Source organism: Podarcis bocagei (assembly GCF_964188305.1).
Source record: "Podarcis bocagei genome assembly, chromosome: 7".
NCBI classification, from domain to species: domain Eukaryota; kingdom Metazoa; phylum Chordata; class Lepidosauria; order Squamata; family Lacertidae; genus Podarcis; species Podarcis bocagei.
Genome location: NC_138132.1, coordinates 27,304,703 through 27,327,071, shown reverse-complemented (window position 1 = coordinate 27,327,071; position 22,369 = coordinate 27,304,703). Strand labels below are relative to the sequence as shown.

General features: G+C 45.1%; 1 protein-coding gene across 4 annotated transcripts; it reads right to left on the bottom strand.

Annotated features, from left to right (window-relative positions):
• Window positions 1-5,811: 5,811 nt before the first annotated feature.
• Window positions 5,812-21,340, bottom strand: KDF1 (keratinocyte differentiation factor 1). 4 transcript variants are annotated; one of them, XM_081202779.1, is made up of 6 exons: window positions 21,226-21,340; window positions 17,141-17,207; window positions 14,365-15,445; window positions 12,421-12,501; window positions 10,349-10,377; window positions 5,812-7,434 (listed from the first exon to the last, which is right to left on the bottom strand). In XM_081202779.1, exons 3-6 carry the CDS (start codon window positions 15,422-15,424, stop codon window positions 7,423-7,425), a joined length of 1,182 nt encoding a protein of 393 aa, XP_081058905.1. In that variant the 5' UTR covers window positions 15,425-15,445; window positions 17,141-17,207; window positions 21,226-21,340; the 3' UTR covers window positions 5,812-7,422. The 4 variants fall into 4 exon arrangements, with proteins under 4 accessions (XP_081058905.1, XP_081058902.1, XP_081058904.1 ...); XM_081202776.1 differs by lacking the exon at window positions 10,349-10,377 and having other exon boundaries at window positions 21,226-21,337; XM_081202778.1 differs by lacking the exons at window positions 10,349-10,377; window positions 21,226-21,340 and adding an exon at window positions 20,713-21,191.
• Between the last annotated feature and the right edge of the window lie 1,029 nt (window positions 21,341-22,369).

The window sequence follows — 22,369 nt, the reverse complement described above, 5'->3', positions numbered from 1 at the left end:
AGAGTGTTTAGGAAAGTGTTACTTAGGGAGTAGATTTGCTTTCAAATGTGAATTGAACCACATTTCTTCTCCCACTCCCCACACCTAGTGGGGAAATGCCACTAGGAAATGCCACTTTTGTCCCCAAGAAGGCATATCAAAAGCACGGTGCAGATGATTCTGGGAGCACAAACCTTTTGGGTTCATCCTTGTTCTACATGAGCTGAGAGCACCAGGGCACAGCTAGAGAATTTTAGACTATGACTAATCTTTTTTGTGTGAGAATACTCTTTAGGTGGCAATGCGTATTTCTTCACTTACTTCAAAATGTGGAAAGCCAGCCTTGCAGTGTTTGGAGGCCCTCCTGCTTATTCCCCTGAGTGGGGCCCAAAGTCCTGTCCTGATGGTACCAGCCAGTGGCAAAGGAAGATGGGTGGTGGTGAATTATTATATTTATTGACACACTGCCTTTTTCTCTGACGAGGCAGCTTACAAATAAAAACAAGAACTGCTAAAAACACAGAACAACAATAATTTAAAAACAACATGAATGGAATTTATAACTACAGACATATATAAAATCTATTAAAACCATGCCAAAAACAGGAAAGTCTTCCCCTGTCAGTGGAGGGACAAACAAGGAGGGAGCCAGTCAAGTTTGTCTAGTAGCCAATGGAGCTGTTACAGCAAAGAAATGACGTACGTAAGCTTTCTTTCAGTGAAGCTGTCTGCCATTTGTAAACCACTTTGAGCTTTGTTTGTTTGTTTGTTTGTGTGTGTGTTCGTTTTACAATCAAGCTGTGTACACATTTTATGAAACAAATCAATAGCGAATTAGTGAACTTGTTGACAAATGAGATTCAAAAAGAACTGTTTAGAAAGCAGCTCCAAAAAATACTTCCTGTTCTGTGAATTTAACTCAAGGTCAAGATTTCTTTCTTTTGCAGCATTAAGGCAATGTGCAATATTATGTCAACTCTGGGGGAAAAAACTTTAATTTTATTTTTGTTGCTGCTGCAAAATTCACTTCTACAGTAGTAAATGTATCCCGCAATTCCTTTTTCTAGCACTACATCCTTGAGCGACAAGAATTTGAACTGCCTGTTTTGAAGCAATGCGTATCTTTTGTACAGTGGTGCCTCGCAAGACGAAATTAATTCGTTCCGCAAGTTTTGTCGTCTTGCGATTTTTCCGTCTTGCGAAGCACGGTTTTCCATAGGAATGCATTGAAAATCAATTAATGCGTTCCTATGGAAACCGACTTCAGACCAGGTCCGGGGACAGTCTGTCCTCCGACCTCTTCTGAAGGCTGGGGGGGGGACCAAGGGCTTTTCTTCCCACCCCCAGCATTTTAAAAAACCCCGGGACAGCGGGGGACTTCTCCGCTGTCCGGGGCGATCTTAAAATGCTGGCGGGCGGGAGCGATGCCTCCGCTGTCGCCCGCCAGCATTTTAAAAAGCCCCGGGACAGCGGGGGACTTCTCCGCTGTCCGGGGCGATCTTAAAATGCTGGCGGGCGGGAACGATGCCTCCGCTGTCACCCGCCAGCATTTTAAAAAGCCCCGGGACAGCGGGGGACTTCTCCGCTGTCCGGGGCGATCTTAAAATGCTGGCGGGCGGGAGCGAAGCCTCCGCTGCCACCCGCCAGCATTTTAAAAAGCCCCGGGACAGATGGGGACTTCTCCGCTGTCCCGGGGCGATTTAAAAGCCCCCGGGAAGGCAGGCAGGGGGGACAAAGACTTTTGCCCCCCGCTGGCCTTCAGAAGAGGTCGTGGACCTCTTCTGAAGGCGGGCGGGAGGCGAAAGTCTATGCTCCCCCCTGCCTGCCTTCAAAAGCCCTCCGGGACAGCGGAGAAAGGCGCTGCGTTTCTCCGCTCTCCCGGGAAGGCAGGCAGGGGGGAGCAAAGACTTTTGCCCCCGCCGGCCTTCAGAAGAGGTCCTGGACCTCTTCTGAAGGCGGGCGGGGGGCCAAAGTCTATGCTCCCCCCCGCCTGCCTTCAAAAGCCCTCCGGGACAGCGGAGAAAGGCGCTGCGTTTCTCCGCTCTCCCAGGAAGGCAGGCAGGGGGGAGCAAAGACTTTTGCCCCCGCCGGCCTTCAGAAGAGGTCCTGGACCTCTTCTGAAGGCGGGCGGGGGGTGAAAGTCTTTGCTCCCCCCCCGCCTGCCTTCAAAAGCCGTCTGGGATAGCAGAGAAACGAAGGCTGGCGGCGGGAGGAGGTCTCTCCGCCCGCCGCCAGCCTTCGGAGGAGGTCCGAGGACAGTGGGGAAGACGCGCTGCGCTTCCCCGCTGTCCCGGAGATTTCCCTATGGGCTTTCGTCTTGCGAAGGAAGCCCATAGGGAAATTCGTTTTGCGAAGCGCCTCCAAAACGGAAAAACCTTTCGTCTAGCGGGTTTTCCGTCTTGCGAGGCGTTCGTCTTGCGAGGTACCACTGTACTAGCCAGATGTTTGGAATTCCCCAGCCAGTTTATCGTGGTGATGCTGCCACCCTCTGGGAAAGAAAAGTGGAGCATGTGTTATGGCTGTACTAAGAGCATAAGAATGCGAGAAGAGCCAAAGGCCAACATATGAAGTGCCTGCTGGATCAGACCAATGATCCACCTGGGCCACGCACCCTCTTCTCAGTGGCCGACCAGGTGCCTCTGTGAAGCCTGCAAGTAGAATGTCAGCACAACATCACTTTTAGAAGACATCTGAAGGCAGCCCTGTTTAGGGAAGCTTTTAATAGGTTATTGTATTTTAGTGTTTTGTTGGAAGCTGCCCAGAGTGGCTGGGGAGACCCAGCCAGATGGACGGGGTATAAAGAATAAATTATTATTATTATTAATATTAATATTCCCCTCCTGTGATTCCCAGCAGTTGGCATTCAGAGGCTTACTGCCTCTGATAGTGGATTTTAATGTTAGATTTTAAATTGTTGTAACCTGCTCTGAGACCTTAGGATGAAGGCAGGTATATCATCATCATCGAACATAGTCGTGAATTTGTCTAATTATCTTTTAAAGCCATCCAAGTTGGTGGCCATCACTACTTCTTGTGGGAGTGTGTTCCATTGTTTAACTACACTCTGTGTGAAAAAGTAGGTTCTGTTGTCCATCCTGAATCTTCCACCATTCAGCCTCATTGAATTTTCCCAAACTTTGCTTTGATGAGGAACAAAACTTCTTTGTCTGCTGTCTCCAACCTATTTTATATACCTCCATCATGACTCATCTTCCTCACCTTTGCTCTAAGCTAAAAAGCGTCAAATGTTGTAAACTCTCCAGAGGTATTCTTCCAATTAACAACCATTAATAAGTTCTTATGAAAAATGGAAATCAATGAACTGGAGAAGAGAAGGAGGTGGCCACCTCAGCTCTATTGTTACTTTCCACTGAAACAAAAATGAGCGCTCATGTCCACATTTTAAACAGCAGGAGCTGATGATGCCCCATAGTCACACCAAGGAGAGTCACAAAGAAAAGCAGCTGAGTTGATTCATAATATATTTTACCCCTGCTTTGGGCTGGGTGGGTAGCAGCAGTACATATCATAATGCCCAATTTATTAGTTACAGATAGGTAGCCGTGTTGGTCTGCCATAGTCAAAATAAAAAAATTCCTTCCAGTAGCACCTTAAAGACCAACTAAGTTAGTTCTTGGTATGAGCTTTCGTGTGCATGCACACTTCTTCAGATACATATCTGAAGAAGTGTGCATGCACACGAAAGCTCATACCAAGAACCAATTTATTAGGATCACCATGACTGCAATCCCATGCATCATTTCCTGGGAGTAAATGCCACTGAACTCTCAGTGGTGCTTTCTTCTGACTGCAGAGTGCCAAGTTGTACTTATTTGGGATGGCTCAAAGCTTATTATGGTATGCACACCCGTTCCTTGTTTTTTATTGTCATCCCAGAGAGTCACTGGTAGAAGCTTAAAATTTCTTTTTTCTGCAGAGGAAGTTGATGGTGAAAGCTGGGGGGAGATTTTTCTCCTAGTAGTAGAAGAAAGGGGAAAACTGGTTCATCAAGTCCAGTGTGTTCTAACCTTTGATATCCCCTGAAGCTATCTGTTCTCTGACAAAGAGGCAGAGACTTAATCCACCTTGGGCACATTTGAAGCATTTTCCTTAAGACCACACAAGCCTACACCATATGGCTTCCTTATCTGTGCAGACCCACAACTGATACTGCTCCCCATAGGAATTTGCTCTTATTTTTCAGGGTCATCAAATGCTGCTTTAAAGGGGAGTTCCAGACCAGATGCAACAGATCATACACTTCCTAAACCAACCAAACCTAAGGGCTCAGACACTACTCAACCTAAACAGCTTTGAACAATTATCTGATACTACCAACATACTGGAAAAAGGAATCATTTCCCAACTATATAAAATCCTCTTGCTACCCCTCTTATTATTTCATTTTATTAAGAATAAAATGGGGAAAATATTGTGGAGAAGAGCTAGAGGAACAACTATGGAAACAAAATTGGATTAGACTACCATGTGGATCTCTCTCAATTAGGACTTGAGAAAATGCTCTAAAAATAGCACATATGCCCAATCAGATTGAATAAAAGTAACAATACATCCAAACTCTGTTGGCAGGAATGCAATTTTCCTAGTTCCCTAATAATCATTTTGCCCCATTCATTCCCTTTTCAAATAATCAATCAGATGATAGGACAGTCACTATGACGAGACCCAAAACTAGCCCTTTTATTTTACTCTTCAGATTAAGAATACAATTAATAAATATCTCATCCTTCGTTGCAGATTGATTAGTGATAAACAAAGAACTGGAAAGCCTTTAACTGCAAAACTTTTTGAAGCTTGAATTTTGCAAGTATGGGACATCATGCTTATGGACAAACCACCTTACGAAAGGAACATTGATCTGGAAAAAAAGGACTCACTTCTTCTGTACAACATGGTATCCTTTTATTGACTTTGTTAAGACAATTGAACATGGTTTTCACCCTCCATTGACACACGCAACCCTGTGAAGGACCTTCATTTGACTGCCTACTTTGGAACGTTTTAAGACCACAACCATCAACTGATTTCTTTCTTTCTTTTCTGAACAACTGTTAAGTTCTGTATTCCATTTGTGGGTATGTTTTTGTCAACTGAAATTAATAATCAATAAAAATATGTACATATTTGCAAGTGGAACAAACAAACCATTAGAACATTATGCAAAGTTCATGGTATTTGCAAAAGGCATCATCAGAACCCATTCCTAAATGCTGCTGTCATCCTTGAGATTAAACCCATCCCTTGGTATGGGTGGAAGAGGGGTAGATTTTTAAAAATCATCATAATCATCATTACTATTTTTTAAAAGTTCACTGGCTTTTTAAAAAGAGCAAAAGGACATGTATTTTCCATATTAGCTCCTTTCCCAAAGAAAACACACTACTATTTCGAAAATGTCCCCTCCAGGCAAGTTAAGGTACAAAACAGAAAAGTGCAGGAGAGAAAGAGAGGTAACAGTGGGGAGTGACTGGCACTTTTTAAAAAATCAGCACAGCATTGTGTATCCAGTGTGTTACTGACAACTAGGTGTGCACATTTAAAAGAACTGCTACCAGTTCTGATCAAGCCTAAGTTAAAAATGAAGATAAGTATACAGCAAATCACCAAAATGCCACCAGCTGCATGAATTAACCTGGCTGAGGATTTCCCTGCAGTCTTCTGCAAAGAACAAAACAGACACATTGGTCCAATCTGGGAAGACTCCAGATGAGAGTACTGGGATTGGGGGAACAGAAAGGAGAAGGAATTCACTCACGAGATGCAAGTGGGGGTAAGGGTAAGGGTAAGGGTAAGGGTAAGGGTAAGGGAGAGCTATGCGTTCTCTCCCCCCCCCCCAACAACATATGCATCCTTCCAAGAGCACCAAAAACAGTATGCAGAGTTATGGGGCTCTGGACTGTGGCCGCTGTTTAATAACATTACACAAACGTGCTTGCTCTACCCAGCTAAGCCCAGTGTTACACCACACTTATCAGTGGGTCAGTGTGTGATGCTGCCATCCTCTATGGCAGCAGCTCCAGGGACAAGAGTCCTTTTGCACAGCCGTTGTTGGAAACTGTCCATCCGCAGTTGCAGAACATTTCATCGACATCTCAGCTCTTCTGCCACTGAAATCAAAGCAGCCTGAATTTGAGGCACAAGGTGAAAAGGGCTCTGAACAAAGGAGCCCTGGGTACCTTTATTCTGTCAACAGACTATAGGATTGCTAAAAGGATTGCTAGGAACAATTCACATTGCTATCTGAGGGAAGCAAAACAACTTAAATGGGTTTCAAACCAGTTTGAATTTCAAGTTAAATGTCCCAGATACACTGTGGAGCCCATCCATCGCAAACTCCTTGATGTTCCATAAGAGAAAAAAGGTATCAAGTTTCTAAATGCCATTCTGAGGCTTGACAATTACTATGAAAGCTATGATTTGCTTGATATAAACTGGCTTGTTTATAAACTGGTTTCTTCTTTTACCCTCCAAGGCTTAACTTTGATGTAGAGCGGGATGGGCTTAGAAAAAAAGAACTGAAAATGACACATGATGCCGAGTCCTATGGTTTTTCATAGCAAGCCCCAATCTGCTTGAGGACCCCAGCTATCATTTCCAACCCTGGATGACGGTTGTCAGTTGACTGAAACAAAGCTCTGCAACAAATGGTTGGCAAGCCATATGAAGTCATGTCTTGGCTGGTTTTCCAAGCAGCTTGCATTAACTTAGTTAGAAAGTCTGTAGGATGGCCACAGATTACACACTGCTTGAAAGTTGATTTGCCATCATTCATGTCAATTTGCCATCATTGAGGGCGGTTTCATCATCACTCGCTCCATCCAAGGCACAGATGTGGTACTCTTGAGCCAAGCATACTGTACTAAGTAACGGCAGATGTAGAAAGATGTCTTCAAGGTCTCCAAGCACCATCAAACCAACATAATGTGGGATATTGCATAAGAGGAGCCCTTACACTAGTGGGACGATCACACTTAGAAAGACGTGTGCAAAAAACCATCACTGCTACTTAACGTCCATTACGGCAAAAAGTTGCTTATGGATGTAGTGAAAAAGGCACTAGCTTGGTCATCTGAAGGCAAGTTTACAGCAGAATTTATCTTGGAAAATGGCAACAGAACCAGGCATTCTGGGAAAGCCCAACTTATGGCTGGTGCCAATATCCTTTTCCTGTCATTTTGCTGCTAGACAACAATCTGCTTATGAGGCTCCCTTAAAATGCAAGTTAAGGGAGTCAAGTTCAATTTTTAAAGATTGACAAACAAAATAAAGTGGCATCGTATTTGTCATTTAGAAATCGGGAACTTGCCCCGTGGCCTCGTTGCCTAGCACGTTCGTTCCCGAGGTCCATTTTTCAGCAATATACTTTCAGCAGAGGAGCTCCAGAGGAATCCGTCTCTGTATCCTGGAAAGAAGAACCTCTGCTCAGGGGAGATCCTTGAGAGGGGAAAACAAAGAAGAGGGTGTTGTTGTTTTTGTTGTAAATAATAGATCACACTGAGTTTTATACACAATATGCAAAAGCCTGGAAAATGCATACCCAAAGGATAAGCTGGAACACTGTACTATAACCAGGGCTGTATATCATCAGCACACCCACCCACCCCAAATTCAGTGCAGGGGGGGAGGGGGGAAGGGAGAATGAATGAATGAATAATTCTGGAAATTTGAATTGGTCAAATTTGTTTTACTTTAAGTTCCCAAGAGGCTGCAATTTGACATTTTGGAGACTACAAGTTGCATCTGCAACAGAGTTTTGTGTGAAGTGCTCCTGTTCAAGATTACAGACAGTCCATTCCACCAGCTGGCAGTCATTCAGCATTCCATGCCCATGGAACATACTCAGTCCACTTTCGGCTGTTATGGACTTCTGCCAACCTTAGGGTTCCTTATTTTCCCTAGTCCCTGGGGGCAAAGTTGGACATATGGCTAGGACAACTCCCCTGTCAATCAACTGATATCATGATGGTGGCAGCACCTACTGCAAGTCCCCTCTGACCTAGCTACACCTTAACCTGCCCCAGGTATGAGTGGCTTGGGCAAAATGGTCCTGAGGTCCAAATGGTGCTGTGGTCCTAATTAGGCCTGCGGTCCAGTGGTTCCCCACCCCTGGTACATATAATAGGTATAGGGCAAGAGGTAGTTCAGGATCTACTGGGTGATGTGCAATGGGTTAACAAGGATTTCCAACCCACAACTGATTAACAAATGCAACAACCAAACAGCTCTCCCCACCCCAATTATGTTGCTGAGATGAAGATTTGGTAACTGGGAGTGGAATTGTGAGCTCAGGTCAGTTCTGGTACTCGAACCAAATTCTGAGGCTCAGAATGTGCTCAGAGGGACTCTTGCTCTTTCATTCTGAATGACTTTTGTACCTGGCTCTTGGTTTGTACATCTTTAGGTTCTAGTAAAAAAGGAGAAAAAAGCCTGAAATCTGTCCACCCCTCTTGTATTATTTGTTAAGCTGTTTAACTGCGGCAAAAAGGTTTTGGTCAGCTGTTGGAAATCCCATTTTCCATCCATAGTGGAAGATATGAAATTGCACAAATGGGTAAACTGACAGACCACATCTGTCAAAGAAGTAGAGAAAAATAAACAGACCTCCTCACAAAAAATGGAACCAATTCATCATTTATTGGACTGAAAATCACAATGCAGGAAAACAGCATCTTCTTGTATTTATGTAAACCTGGTTGCTTTTTAGTTTTTTTATAAAACCCCTGAACCCATCTGCACCGTATGTTTAAAGCAGTATCATACTACTTTAAATAGTCTTGGAGTCCCCACAAAGAATCCTGGGGACTGTAGTTTGTTAAGGGTGCTGGGAGTTGCAAGGAGACCCCTATTCCCATCACAGAGCTACAATTCCACAGTGGTTCAACAGCCAACCCCTCTTCCCACAGAACTCTGGGAATCACAGCTCTATTAGGGAAATTGGGGTCTCCTAACCACTTTCAGCACCCTTAACGAAGTACAGTTCCCAGGACTCTTTGGAGGAAGCCATGACTGTTTAAAGTGGTATGATACCAATGAATTCAAATTACACGAAAAAAGATTCTGACTAAACATTTGGGGAAACTTCCTGATGTTAAGAGCTTTCGACAGTGGAACGGACTACCTCAGAAAGAGGTGGACTCTCCAGCCCAACAGAGGCTGGATGGCCATCTGTTAGGAATTCTTTAGCATTGCAGGACTACATAAGATTGGGGTCCCTTCCAATTCTACAAGTCTAGGATCCTATGATACTGCTTTAAATATATAATGCAGATGAAGCCCCTGTTTCTGTTTGCCATAAAGAAACAGCATTAAAGCCCAGTAGGCTACAGAAGTGCTGTTTCATGTTCAGCTGAAAAAGACTTAACTGCATGTCTTGAAGTGTCTCTTTGTAGCTACAAAAACTTGAAGCTCATCTTGAGAGGTAGGTGGGGAAAGAAAGCCAGCATCATGGATGTGCAGAAGACTCACAGCCCTGTTTATAACTAACCCAAGATCCCATGTAAGACCCAAGAACTGCATCCAGCCATTCTTGCATCAAGCTCGGGGAATGTAGCTTGACCACAAGCTGTGTGCAAGGTGCTCTCGGACTCTGTCATAGTCTGTGTCTGCTAAAGCACAGCTAAGGCACACCGGTGATGCTGCTCTTGGCAGCCATTTTAACCCTAAGAACAGGAGGCAGAAGGAACAAGAAGAGGGAGAGGAGCCATACAGGACTATGGCATACTTAGGAAAGGGGAATAAGAAGAAAATATCTGCAAAAATGGTACGCTGCAACCCCTAAAATCCAATGCAAGCAGTGGATCCCTCTCAAAAAGTCCACAGCCATGAGGACTAGAACCTGACTTTTGGTAAGAACAAACAGAACCTGAGATTCTTTGTACCCTACTTGACCTGGTAGATTCCACATCAGACATTATAGCCTGCATTCCATAATACAATCATGGCAAAAGCTGTCTGGCAATGAGAAAGACTGTCATGGGAGACAGTAGGTTCTCTTTCACTGGAATAATCTAAGCAGAGGCTGAATGACAGCTGTTAGGGATAGCCATAGTTGTGTCCTGCATTAAGCAGGCAGCTGGACTATAAGGTCTCCCCTGTCTCTGTGACTCAGATTTATGCAGCCTCCACCCTCCACTCCCACCAATCACTTGTGTGGAAACAGGTATTGCAGGAGAGAAGTCAAAACTCCTAAGAATCTCGGCGAGCCTGTAAAAACCAAGAGCAAGTTCTTAGCCTTCAAGGCTGTGCAAAGTAGGGTCAGAAAAACACAGGCCATGGCCTTGGGAAACCTCAGGAAGAAGCCGGCAGAGAGAGAACCATTTCCAGCTGCCAGACAGCAGGGCTTCCGTACCTTGTATAGTACTTTGCCTCTCTCCACGGCTAGCAGAAAAAGAATAACGTTACCAAAGGTTGTTGCATATATTAAAACAGGTCAGCAAGACCATAGCCAGAAATGTGCGTGGAAGAGGGTATAGGCTAAAAAGCTAGGCTCATCCAAGAATTTTAAAACAGGACTATCATGGGGAAAGAAGTAGTGACTGGAATTAGTTGGTACGCTCTCTTCTCAAGTCATGTCTCCGATTTTCCTCATTCATCAGTAACACTGAAATAATTAAGCCAATAAATAAAACCAACCCCAAAGTCACATAGGAGAACATTCCACCCACCCTGCTGCAAAAGCAAAGGGCTTGCGAATCCTACCAGTACCTTTGGGCTCATTAGGCAAAAGGTAGGAATGGGTTTACTTTGCACTCAAGCCAATTGTATGTATCACTGGATCAAAAATATATCTCTAAACAGTTTACATAAAATGGTATAAAATATTCATTACAAGTTTTGGGTAGACTAGCCCACATAAAACATTTTTGGGCAGCTGTCAAAAATAATAGAAGAGAATTGCCTGCTTGACATTAACAGGTAGGGGATTTCAGAAAATAGGTGCTGCCACGGTAAAAGACTGATTTCTTGCAAGTGCAGAGTGGGTCATTTAAAAGCACCAGTTCCAAAATGGGAGCATATAGGGGAAGGAGATCCTTCAAGTACATGGGTCTGAAGCTGTTGCAGGTTTTATATATTAACAGTAACACCTTGAATTTATTGGCAGCCAGAGCAAATCTTTGAGCAGATGTGCATTATGCTGACAGGGTCTCACCCCTTCTTATAATCTCTATAAACAAGTTGATAATTCAGGGCTGCGTCACAAGTTTCCTAGCCCTGGAGTTCAGAAGCGCTGTTTAGACAACATACCCCATGCACCTTCAGCTGAACACCTGATTTTCCAGAATTCCCAATAACATAAATAAACGTGCATGATCATAGGTTCCGCACACTTGTTCAAAGGAAATCGTCGAATTAATCTGCAGTTGGATCCCCAGGACCAGTTGGTGTTACCCATTTCTACATTTGAATATTCAAATTGCATGATGATTAAACTGCATGGAGCAGAGCTGTGCTCTAAGCCAGGAGTTCCCAAAGAGTGATCCATGGACCACCAACAGTCCATGACTCAGCTTCATTTGTGTGTGTGTGGCACTGATTCTGTGGAGTTGTGCGGTTATATGTACAGTCATGGGGAAAAGAAAGTGCACCCTCTTTGAATTATGTGGTTTTACATATGGAGACCTAATAGCAATCATTTGTTCCTTAGCAGGTCTTAAAATTAGGTAAATACAACCTCAGATGTACAACAACACAAGGCATCTTATACTGTGTCATGATTTATTTAACAGAAATAAAGCCAATATAGAGAAATCATGTGTGAAAAACTAAGTGCACCCTTACTGCTTCCATAGGATAATGAAGAACAATGTATGTGTGTGAAAGCAGAAGAGGCTGTCTCTCTCTGAGAATAAAGGCAAGTACAGCAGCCACTCCAATGTTCTTTGAAACTAGGTGGTTTGCAGAATGGAGCGGTTGGAAGAAGGCTCTGTCTTCCTTAAAGGAATAACGCTGCAGCAAATTACCATTGCTAAACAGGCAGAAAAATCATTAAGTGGTTTGCCAAGACCTTCAGCAATTTTCAACAGGTCCAGGGGACAAATAGTTTGAGAATCACGTGGGGGAATCTTGGGAACCACATGGGGAATCTTGACTGTGCAGAGTTCTGCAGGTTCCCTCAAAAGCATAGGTGGGTGTGGGGTAGGGTTGCAATGTTGGTGGGGGGCTGGTACAGTGGGCACCGCCAGAGCTCTATACGATTATTCATTCTGCAAGTTGAACTCCTGAATAAGGCTCATGCTATTACTTCAATATAAAACCCAAGCCAATACCTTGCTTAGTAACAAACAGTAGTACTGTCCGCAAACAACGTTTAATGAGCCTAATTATAAATGACTTCAGGCTCACTTTGGGAAGGCGGTGATGGCTCGATGGTCGCAAATGGAAAAAGGAGGTAACACGATTCATTCTGTGAAGATGGCTTACCAGCAGCGCTGTATGCTCCATGCCTCATGTTCCTGGCTTTCATATCTGCTGTGGTTTCAACAGATATCTGAACAGGGAAATCTAGAAGAGAGATAACCAAAAGAAGAAGAAGAAATTTGAAAGGAAACACACATCATTTGGCATCTACATATTTTAGGAATATACCCAAACAGCTAAGTGTGTGAATGTGGGGAAACGCCTGCTTGCACAAGGATCTCATACAGGTACACACTGAATGGGGAGCTGATGAGCACACACTTGGCAACACAGCCAGGTTTGCCTCTGCGAAACAGACAAGGGTATAGCCAGTTTGCTAGTGAGTGCACAAAATGTTACAACCCCCAAATGTACTCAGGGTCTTACGTAAGAAAACTGGAGCTTATTTCAGTCTGTAGTCCACCCTCATTCTTTCATTCCTTCTCATCACCCTTCAAATTGTGTTGCCATTATACCCCTTTTTGCAAATACGAGGTTGAGGCTTAGAGGTAGTAACTTGGAGAATGACTCAGCTGCTGAACTGGGATTTTGGTTCAAGTCTTTGCTGAGTCTTCTAGTGGCTAGACCCAGCTGCTAAAGGAGAGCCCACCATATGCTACCTTAGCTATGAGCGAATATTTTCAAGTCATTCAAAATAAGAAGCTACTGATAACCTATAGCAGGAAACCTGTGAATCTCAAGATATTGCTGGACTACAGCTCCCATCACCCCTCATAACTGACTAGGTTGGCTGGGTCTGTTAGGAGCCCAACAACATGTGGAAGGACAGGGCTCTCCATCCCTGGCATTGGGGGTGCATGTGAGAGACATAAAAGCCTTCTCCTTTGCTTGCCTCCCAGGCATTTCTGGCCTACAGCGAAGAAAAAAGCATGAATTCAGGTAGCCTTCCAAGCTGGATTTTCATAGCTTATCAGGGAGTGTTGGCTGCAAACACCCCATGCATTTGACCCTAGCAGAAGGCTCCTACTAGGTGGCAACACAATGCCCCCCCCCTTTTTAGAGGAGGTAACGGCCCCAGGCCTCAAACAAGCAGGGGCCACATTCATACTGACGAAACAGTGCGCTCCAGTTGAGGGGTATAAATGACATTGATGTAGGTTTGTGTGTGAAGGAAGGGGCCACTCAAATGCACATTCAGCCCCTGGGCCTCTCCACATCTTAAAACATGCCGGTGTGGCAACTGTGACACTTTGGGAAAAGATGGCTGTTTGAACCTACTTAGGCAGAGTGAGGGATATGCACATGCATGTGGGAGAGGAGTATACATACAAGCATGCACACCAAAGGATTTTATTGCATTCTTATTCCATCACTCCTGCAAGAAGCTCAGGGTAGCATACTCTGTTCCCTGCTGCCACTATCGTCTCCACCCTCCATCCGGTTTCATCTTCACAACAGGCCTTCCCAGCAGGGGCACATAGGTACAAATGGACAGCTGATCCAAAATCACTCAGTGAACTTTCTGACCAAACAGGGATTTGACCAGGGTCTTCCACACTACTCCAGCTTCCAAAGCTTTAAAGTTGCCCACCGCCATATTGTAACGCAGAGCTGGGACCTACAGTGGCATCCTTTTGCAATTTGGGAACGTAGAGTAGTAAAGGTTTTCAACTGGTTCTTATCTTTACCCTTGTTAAGGATCCTATGAATGCTGACTCCAGGGGAAGATTAGTGTTGTTTGTTAGGCAAGTTGGGCTAAAATACAGGCTATTTCTTTGTATATGGTGCAGGTGAATTGGAATAACTACCACTGAGAGAAACCAGATCTGGTGTTAAAACTGGTGCTTAACTATTCATGCATATTTGCTTATTTCTTCTTCCTTCTCTCTCACTAATATGTATTAAAAAGCCCCATACTTCATAGGCTTTTTAATGTATCTGTGGTAGGCACCCTTGATTATTATGGCTCTCCTTTGCTCTACACACAGCACAGAGCTTCATACGTACCTCCTTCGCTAGGGAGCACAGATGCCAACATGGTCTCGTTGCCACTGTCTGGCAGATTGCCTCTGCTCACGCTCTCCTCCAGACTTGGGCGGGTCGGGACAGAAACGCGGGGTCGGACCCGGCTCTTGCGCGTGCTGATGCGTATGATCCCCCGGACCAGCCTGCATTCGGCATCCTGCTCATCCAAGTGATAGTCCTGAGTGATGCTGTTGATGAGGTCTGAGATCTTGTTGGTCTTCTCCAGGAAGACGGTGTCCGACGTACACTTGGCCAGCTCGTCAATTTGGTGAATGCTGAAGAGCTCGGTCAGTTTCCTGTGGATCAGGTAATCAATCCGACCACTGGATATAGAGCTATTCTTTGGGTCACTGTCACTGTCGGTATCCAAATCATCGGCGGAATAATCCTCAGAGCTTCGAAGGCTGCTGGGGAGAGGTTGCTTCTCTATGCTGTTCCTGGCTATCTTCTCCGGAAGAGGCTCCTTGTAGCATGAATCAGTATCCGTGTGGGGGCTTGGGGTATAAATCCCCACTGGGATCCCTTTCAGTTTCACATCTGGGTAGCTGAAACTGCTCCCGATCGTGCTCTTTTTGGTTTGGCTCCCATTTTTTTCAGCAGGGGAGCTATTGGCAGGACTGTTTGGCGAACGCCCATTGCACTCTCGGCTCTCATCTGTCAGTGCCTCATTGTAGAGGCTCCTAGAAGGGCAGTCCCTGAAGCAGTCCCCGCATGTCACAATGCAGCAGAAGATCGCTTTGTAAACACTCCAGGCCTGGGACAGAGTGGGGCAGCAGGGGGGCCGGGGGGTCTCCACAGCGCCAGGGATAAAGGTACTCGTTTCGCCCTCCCTCCCACTGGCATCTTTGGGGTCGGCTTTGCGGCTTCTCGCAGCTCGTGTTGGCTTGCGGGTTTGCTTGAGCTCAGGGGTAGAGCCACTGAACACCTCCAAGCTAATGTCAGTCGCTCTGGGAGAGTTGATCTGCTGGGGTACCGCAACATCTCTAGGGGGCTGGTGGTAGCTGCTTAGGTTTTGGCGATGTCCTTGTGTCTTTCCAAGCATGACTTGCTACCCTTTCGACTCCTGACAAGGAGAGAGAGATAAAACAGAAAACAAAAACCACACATGCTCAAACATACATGCTCCCCATCAAATCCAGATGACCTGAGCAGAAGCACCAGAAGAGAAAGAGGTTAAGATGCTCAAGTTCTGCCTCCACCAGGACAGCAAGAGTCTGCTAAGGTCAAGATTCACTTGGTATTAGGTTCCATGTTACTGCTGCTGTAGTGTGGGATCTGTATCTGCACAAAAATCCCACAAAGCAGAGATTGCAAGTGGCTCAGAGAAGGAACGATGAAAGGCTGGCAGGACTGAGTGCCATATTCTGAATCCCAGTACCTCTTTGCCTCACGTCCCCTCTTTCTGTTTATATGGGAGCATGGTCACAATGCTGCCAATTTTCTAATGAAAAATTCCTTTGGGCACTGGGAATGCACCAAAGATACTCCTCCAACATTGCATATAGGTGTCAGATGATACAAGTCTCCCATGAGGCTCCCTTAAGAGGCCAACAAGCTGTGGAACAAAGATTTTCTGTACTAGTGTCCACTTCAGATTCTCACCCCCCCACCTTTGCATTAAAAAGGTAAAGGGACCCCTGACCATTAGGCCCAGTCGTGACCGACTCTGGGGTTGCGGCGCTCATCTCGCTTTATTGGCTGAGGGAGCCGGCATACAGCTTCCGGGTCATGTGGCCAGCATGACTAAGCCGCTTCTGGCGAACCAGAGCAGCACACGGAATCACCATTTACCTTCCTGCTGGAGTGGTACCTATTTATCTACTTGCACTTTGATGTGCTTTTGAACTGCTAGGTTGGCAGGAGCAGGGACCAAGTAATGGGAGCTCACCCCGCCACAGGGATTTGAACCGCTGACCTTCTGATTGGCAAGTCCTAGGCTCTGTGGTTTAACCCACAGTGCAACCTGCATCCCTTACCTTTGCATCATGTGCTGCAATTCTATGGAAACATGTGGCAACACTGGATGCAGAATGCAGTTTCCTGAGAAGATCAACTTTCCATTTGAAATAAAAATAAATCAAGTTTCTAGCCCTTTGAAGATACAATGGAGTTCCAGATGACCCCACATATAAACAGAAAGCACTTCTGTTGTTGGTGTTGAAGACAAGGCTTGCCAACTTTGCTTTCCAAGTGCAACCCTTTGTGTCATATGAAATTTCTGCCCAGGGCTTTCAAACATAGCTTTTGGGAAGGTCGATATGCTTGCAGGAAGCTGAAATGAGGATGAGCCAGGAAAAGACAAGTGCAATGTGTCTGGGGTGGTTGCGGCTGGTGGTGGAAGTTCTGTGCACATACAACACACCTGTCCTATATGGGAGCTGGGTGGCTGAAGTTTCAGGAGGTAGAAGAGTAGCTGAAGAAAACCTCCAGTGGTGAAGGGGAGAGTCTGAGCTTTGGCATCTCACAGAGCTCCTTGTAATGGCAAAGCCAGAATCAAGTTATGGAGCGCCTTAAATATTGCAGGATTACACAAATTAAGGAATCGTGTAAATGAACTCATTTTGCCTTATTTGTACAGGTCTAACAAAGAATTCAGCTTTCCTTGAAGAAATAAATAGAATGGCCTGAGGGAAGAAATGCAGGATTCAACCCCCCCCCCCCAGTGCAGAGCATGTCATAATTTTTGTGCCAACTTTTTCCATCTCCCTTCTCTTCTCCCTCCCTCCCCCCCAAAACCCCCTCCTTTTTTGTTATTTACCTTTTGCCTTGCCTTCTTTGGGGTTAATCTAAACCCTAAGCAGTTGCTTCGTCCATTTCAGAATATCCTGTGCTCACAAAGACAAAAAGGAAAAGTTTTGTTTTTGTTAAGTAGGTTCAGAGGATTCGTTTCTCTTAGTTTATAACTGTGCAAAAGAGACTGCTTTCCCAGGGCAGCTGACTAAGATATTAGAACAATTTTAAAACGACATACAAATATCAAACATTTCGCTAATGTCAATAGCAGCAGTAAATCATTCTCCCTTCTTCCAATCCAGTTCCATTAGCCATCCATCTGAACAAAGTTAAGAAGCTCCTTACCTCTTGCATATCCCCCCAAAAGCAGTCACAAGTACAAATTTAAAAATGCATTTAGGTCCCTCTTAAGTGGTATCAAGAAGGAGTCTGTGTATCCTGGGTTAGGGAGCTCCACAATGGTGGAGCCACGATGGAAAAAGCCCCAATCCTTCCTGTCTGCTAGCCTGGCCTCTTTTCCCGACAGGTGTATGAGTAGGGCCTCTGTCAAGAAGCTTAAATATCTGGCAGGTTTGCATGGGGGTAGGCAGCCTTTTTTTAAATAACTGGGCCCTAAACCATTAAGGCAGGGGTTGCCAACTGTTTAAAGTCTTTGGATTTTTGAGCAAGTGGTATGGGTACCATCCAGGGCTGGATTAACCATTAAGCAAAATAAGCATGTGCTTAGAGCATCAAGGAAACGGGGAGCACCACTGAATTTTTCCATTGCTAGATTTACCATGGACCATATGGCACAGCTGAACAAAAAACATTATTTATACAAATATACAAAAATCAACATTGTTTTCCATCTTATTGTAGGTTTCTTTTTATTTTGGCGGTGGCGGCGAATTATTTTACGGTTTATTATTGTTTCTATTTTGAATTAGATATATATATGGGGGGGGGATGGCCTAAATCTTTTAAGTGCTTAGGACCTCTAAAGGTCTTAATCCATCCCTGGTACTGTCCCCTCTGGTCACTTCTCCTTCCCTTCTCCCAAACCAGCCCTCACCCGCCTAGAGAGAGAAAAAAAGAAAGTGTGCGCACCACCTTCACTTTTTCAAGGGATCTTGCTAGAAGTCAGATCCAGTAGAATGTGCCTGAAAAAACACATCAAACTGAAAGAGGAAGTGGGGGGGGGGCAGCACCACACTTCCAACTTCATCCTTCAGCTCTATGCACTTTTCAAGGGAGAAAAAGGTAATCACCTCCACCATCTCATGACGGGCGGGCTCAGAGGTGTTGTCAGCACCGGGGAATGGACTCAATGGCACCATTGTTCTCATAGATGCCACACTGGGAAGCCCAATTAAGGGCTTTAAAGGTCATAGTTAGCACTTTGGTGGGACCCAGATGCTCTTAGGTAACAAGCACCTAATAAGTCCAAATAAATAATTAACGACAACAACAATAACAACAACATAAAAGTCTTAATGTGTTTTAAGATCCTCTGCAGAAGCCCAGCTACAAGTAACCTTTTAAATTGGGGTACATTATGAATTTACAAAGGAGAGGTGTTTTCTACAGTGGTGCCCCAACTCCAGAATCCCCTCCCTAAAGGAGCCCTTCTGGAGCCGGCATTACGATCTTTTTGGCCCCGTGTTAAGGCCTTCTGTATGTCTTATTTTAGGCATTTTAGTTGGGATTTTGCCTTATTCAGTTGTATGTCTGCCTCTATTTTACTGCTTATTTGTAGGGTTTGCCATTGCACTTCTCTTGTGTAAGTAGCTTTATCCACTGCTTCGTACAAAGACTTGTAGTTAAGAAATATTTTAAATTAATACAAATCAGTGCTTGTGCAATGGGAACCCTCCAGAGGAAGTAGAACTTTTCCAGGAACTGTGAGCTGTATCCAAAATTAGTCATACTCAGAGAAAAAGGTAGAAGGTAAATGATCCTTGGACGGTTAAGTCCAGACTAAAGGGTGAGGCACTCATCTCACTTCAGGCCAAAGGAGCCAGTGTTTGTCTGCAGACAGCCTTCCGGGTCATGTGGCCAGCATGACTAAACTTCTTCTGGCACAACGGAACACCATGATGGAAGCCAGAGCGCACGGAAACGCCGTTTACCTTCCCGCCACAACGGTACCTATTTATCTACTTGCATTGGTGTGCTTTCGAACTGCTAGGTTGGCAGAAGCTGGGACACAGAGCAGACCCACTGAAATGAATGGACATGACTAACTTTATGACAAATCAGTGGCCGCTAACCATGATGTCTATGTACTATCACCACTGCTGGTGGCAGTATGTCTCTGATGGGGATCACAGGTGGCGAAAGCGCTATTGTACTCAGGTCCTCCTTGTGAGCTTCCCTTAAGCAACTAGTTGGCTTCAGTGAGAAAAGGATGTTGGGTGAGATGGGCCATTGGCCTGAGCCAGGAGGCTCCTCTTATATTGTTCTTAGGTAACTTAGGTACACAAATTTCAATAGGTATACGTTGAGTAGAACTTAACTGGATATAACCCTGTGTGTGGAGAATGGCTTCATCACGAACATTTCTAGGACCTATCTGATACAGATGCAAGAAAATCCAGAAGAACATGAATGCATGGTGAGAATTAAAAGGCTTTGTGAGAGTAATAAGGGGCAGCTTAAGCAGTTAGGCTCAAGCCAAGGTGTCCTTGGTGGACAGGAGCAGTTAAGGTATATGACCAGCATTCAGCATTGCTGCACAAAGGGGTGACTTTGAAATGAAGGAAGGAGACAGACAAGTACATGTTGAACAAACACAAGATCTCTCTGTTGGATTCCCTTGCTAAATAATTCCAGAATCAACAGATCAAGCTATGCCAGCTATTTGTAGTTTTTTGTTTTGCTTTTTAAAAAGAGAATGCCCCCCCACCTACCTAATTCCTGTTATTGCTTTGGTTTCAACCAAAACAACTGTTCCAATGTTATATGTAACCCCCGCTTCCCCAGTGCAACAGCCAAAACCAGTAACCACCAGTTTATTTTGGCCACACTGTATTTGTAAACACAATAACTACTGCTGAGCTGGTGTGAAATATGGAGATGATTGTTCTGGCAATGGATGGTAGGACCACAGCCATAAACCTAGACTTACCACTTAACATATTCTGAATCTCCATCCTACCCTTAAATTTCTGACAAAGTCAAGGGTGGTCTTGGATAGTGGAACATTTGCTCCCACCAGTATATCAATAAGTATATCTATATTGACCACAAAGGCAAAATAAAGTAGTTACCCTGCATTCCAGGAAGAATGGGGCAGACATTTTAAGGGCTACACTTTCAGTTCAGTGAGAGTGACATGTTTGCTCCAAAGAAAAGAGAGTGCATGCAAGTGTTAAGGGGTGCAGAGTCTCTGGACTGGTCAAGTTAGTGAGTAGTGTTTTTTTGCAAACCACTTTGAGGTTTCTTTTAAATGGTGCATACATTTTACAAGCTAACTAAATAAATACAAGTCATCCGTGCACAGACAGTCCTCTTAAGTCAGACAAGGAGAAGTTCCAAATTTAGAAGACTGGTAAACCTCTAGGCTAAAAATCACCAATCCCCTCCACTTGAGGCTATAATCTCAAACATACTCACTTGAGCATAAGCAGCAGGAGCAGCACTCCCGCCCTGAAATCGATAGGGCCCCCTGGGATTCATATGCAGGATTGGAGGTGAAAAGGCTACTGCAGATTACCTGTAATGCGGTGGGGTGGTCTCTCCACGTAAGCAAGTGTCAGACCTGCATCCGCCTGTCCCCTCAAAGTTGGTCTGGCCTCAGATCTTCTGGGTTAAAGCCCTTCCTCCCCAAATCGAGGAAGATGCCTGGGTGGGAGGCGAGGGGGGGGGGGGAGACGGGGGTGGGAACCACTCGAAGACTAGGAGGCGGAAGGAAGGGGGCGACGAGCGAGGCGCCGAGGGGATTGGTGTCACCATTAACACCTGGGCAGGGCCTAGTCCTTCTACAGGTAGGTCTGAGCCTAGCCTAGCCGAGGCCGCTGGGGTACCCCGGGGCCCGCGCCCGCTTCTCTCCAAGATCCCTGCTGGATCCCTGCGCCCCTCTTCCCCCCGGGAATGGTTTCCGCCCCGCCAGCCCCGCCTTGGCATTACCTGCCGAGCCAGGTGAACGGCGTCCAGGGCCCCTCCTTCACCTGAGCCCAGGTGAGGTCACGTGTCTACGGGTTGCCTCGTGGGACACGCTTTTACGGAAGGCAAAAAATCCCCCATAGAACAAATAAATCGCTCCCTGGAGAGGCCACCGCGTTCCCCCTCCCCACTCGCGGGAATGGTCTCCGCCCCCAGCAATTAACTCTCACGCAAACCCTGACCCCCCCCCCCCCGTTAATACACTTCCAAAAAACAAGTTAAGATAGTGGATGAGCAACAGCAACGTATTTTGTTTTTTAATTAATCTCAGATTCGAGGGGTTTTTATTGCACTTACTTAGCGGTTAGGGAAAGGCACTCTGTAGCTGCTCAAAAGCATTATTTAATCATTGCTTTTCTCTCCCCTGCATATATGGTAGCCAGGGAATAGTCCAATATCGCAATTCCCTCAGTTTTCCAAGTTCAAATGTGAGCGTAGAACTTTATGTAGCCAAAACGGAATCGTCGATGTGTAAGCAGACATGGAGAAACCCCAATATGTGCAGAACTGCAACACACACACAAAAGCCAAATGGGGTCGGGGAGTATTAAAATAGCCCATTGGGAACGGAGCTACTTGATGGCCGCCACAGATGCTGAGAAACTGGTTTTACGGGTAGGGGGGGTGTAAAATATGAGGGAGGGGGTGGACTATTCTGGTAGAGCAGAGGGTGTTGCTGTCTTTTGGATAGCTGAACAGGAGCATTTCACACTGCAACGCTTTGTTGCAGATTCTATTTGTCTATTGTATTGTATTCCTCTCCTAGGGATATTTTTTGTTTTTTGTTTTTTAAATCTGACCTGCTGCTGGCTGGAACAAGATTTCAGCATGACGCAGTTAAAATACACTTTGTATTGAAAACCAAGGCAAATGTCACATACCAGGTGGTTATCTCCACAACGGCAGCTAGGACAATTAGGATTTTTGAAGCTGAATGTTGTTCATTCTTAAGGAGACTTTCTGATATTTTATAAAATTCTGCTTTGTCTTTTCAGTTCTGTATTTTAAACTGTGATGTCGACCTATGGTTCAGTATTGTTCATTAAGGCTGCATTCAAAAAAAAAATTGCTAGCAAGTAAGCTCCGTTGGATTCAATGGGAATTACTT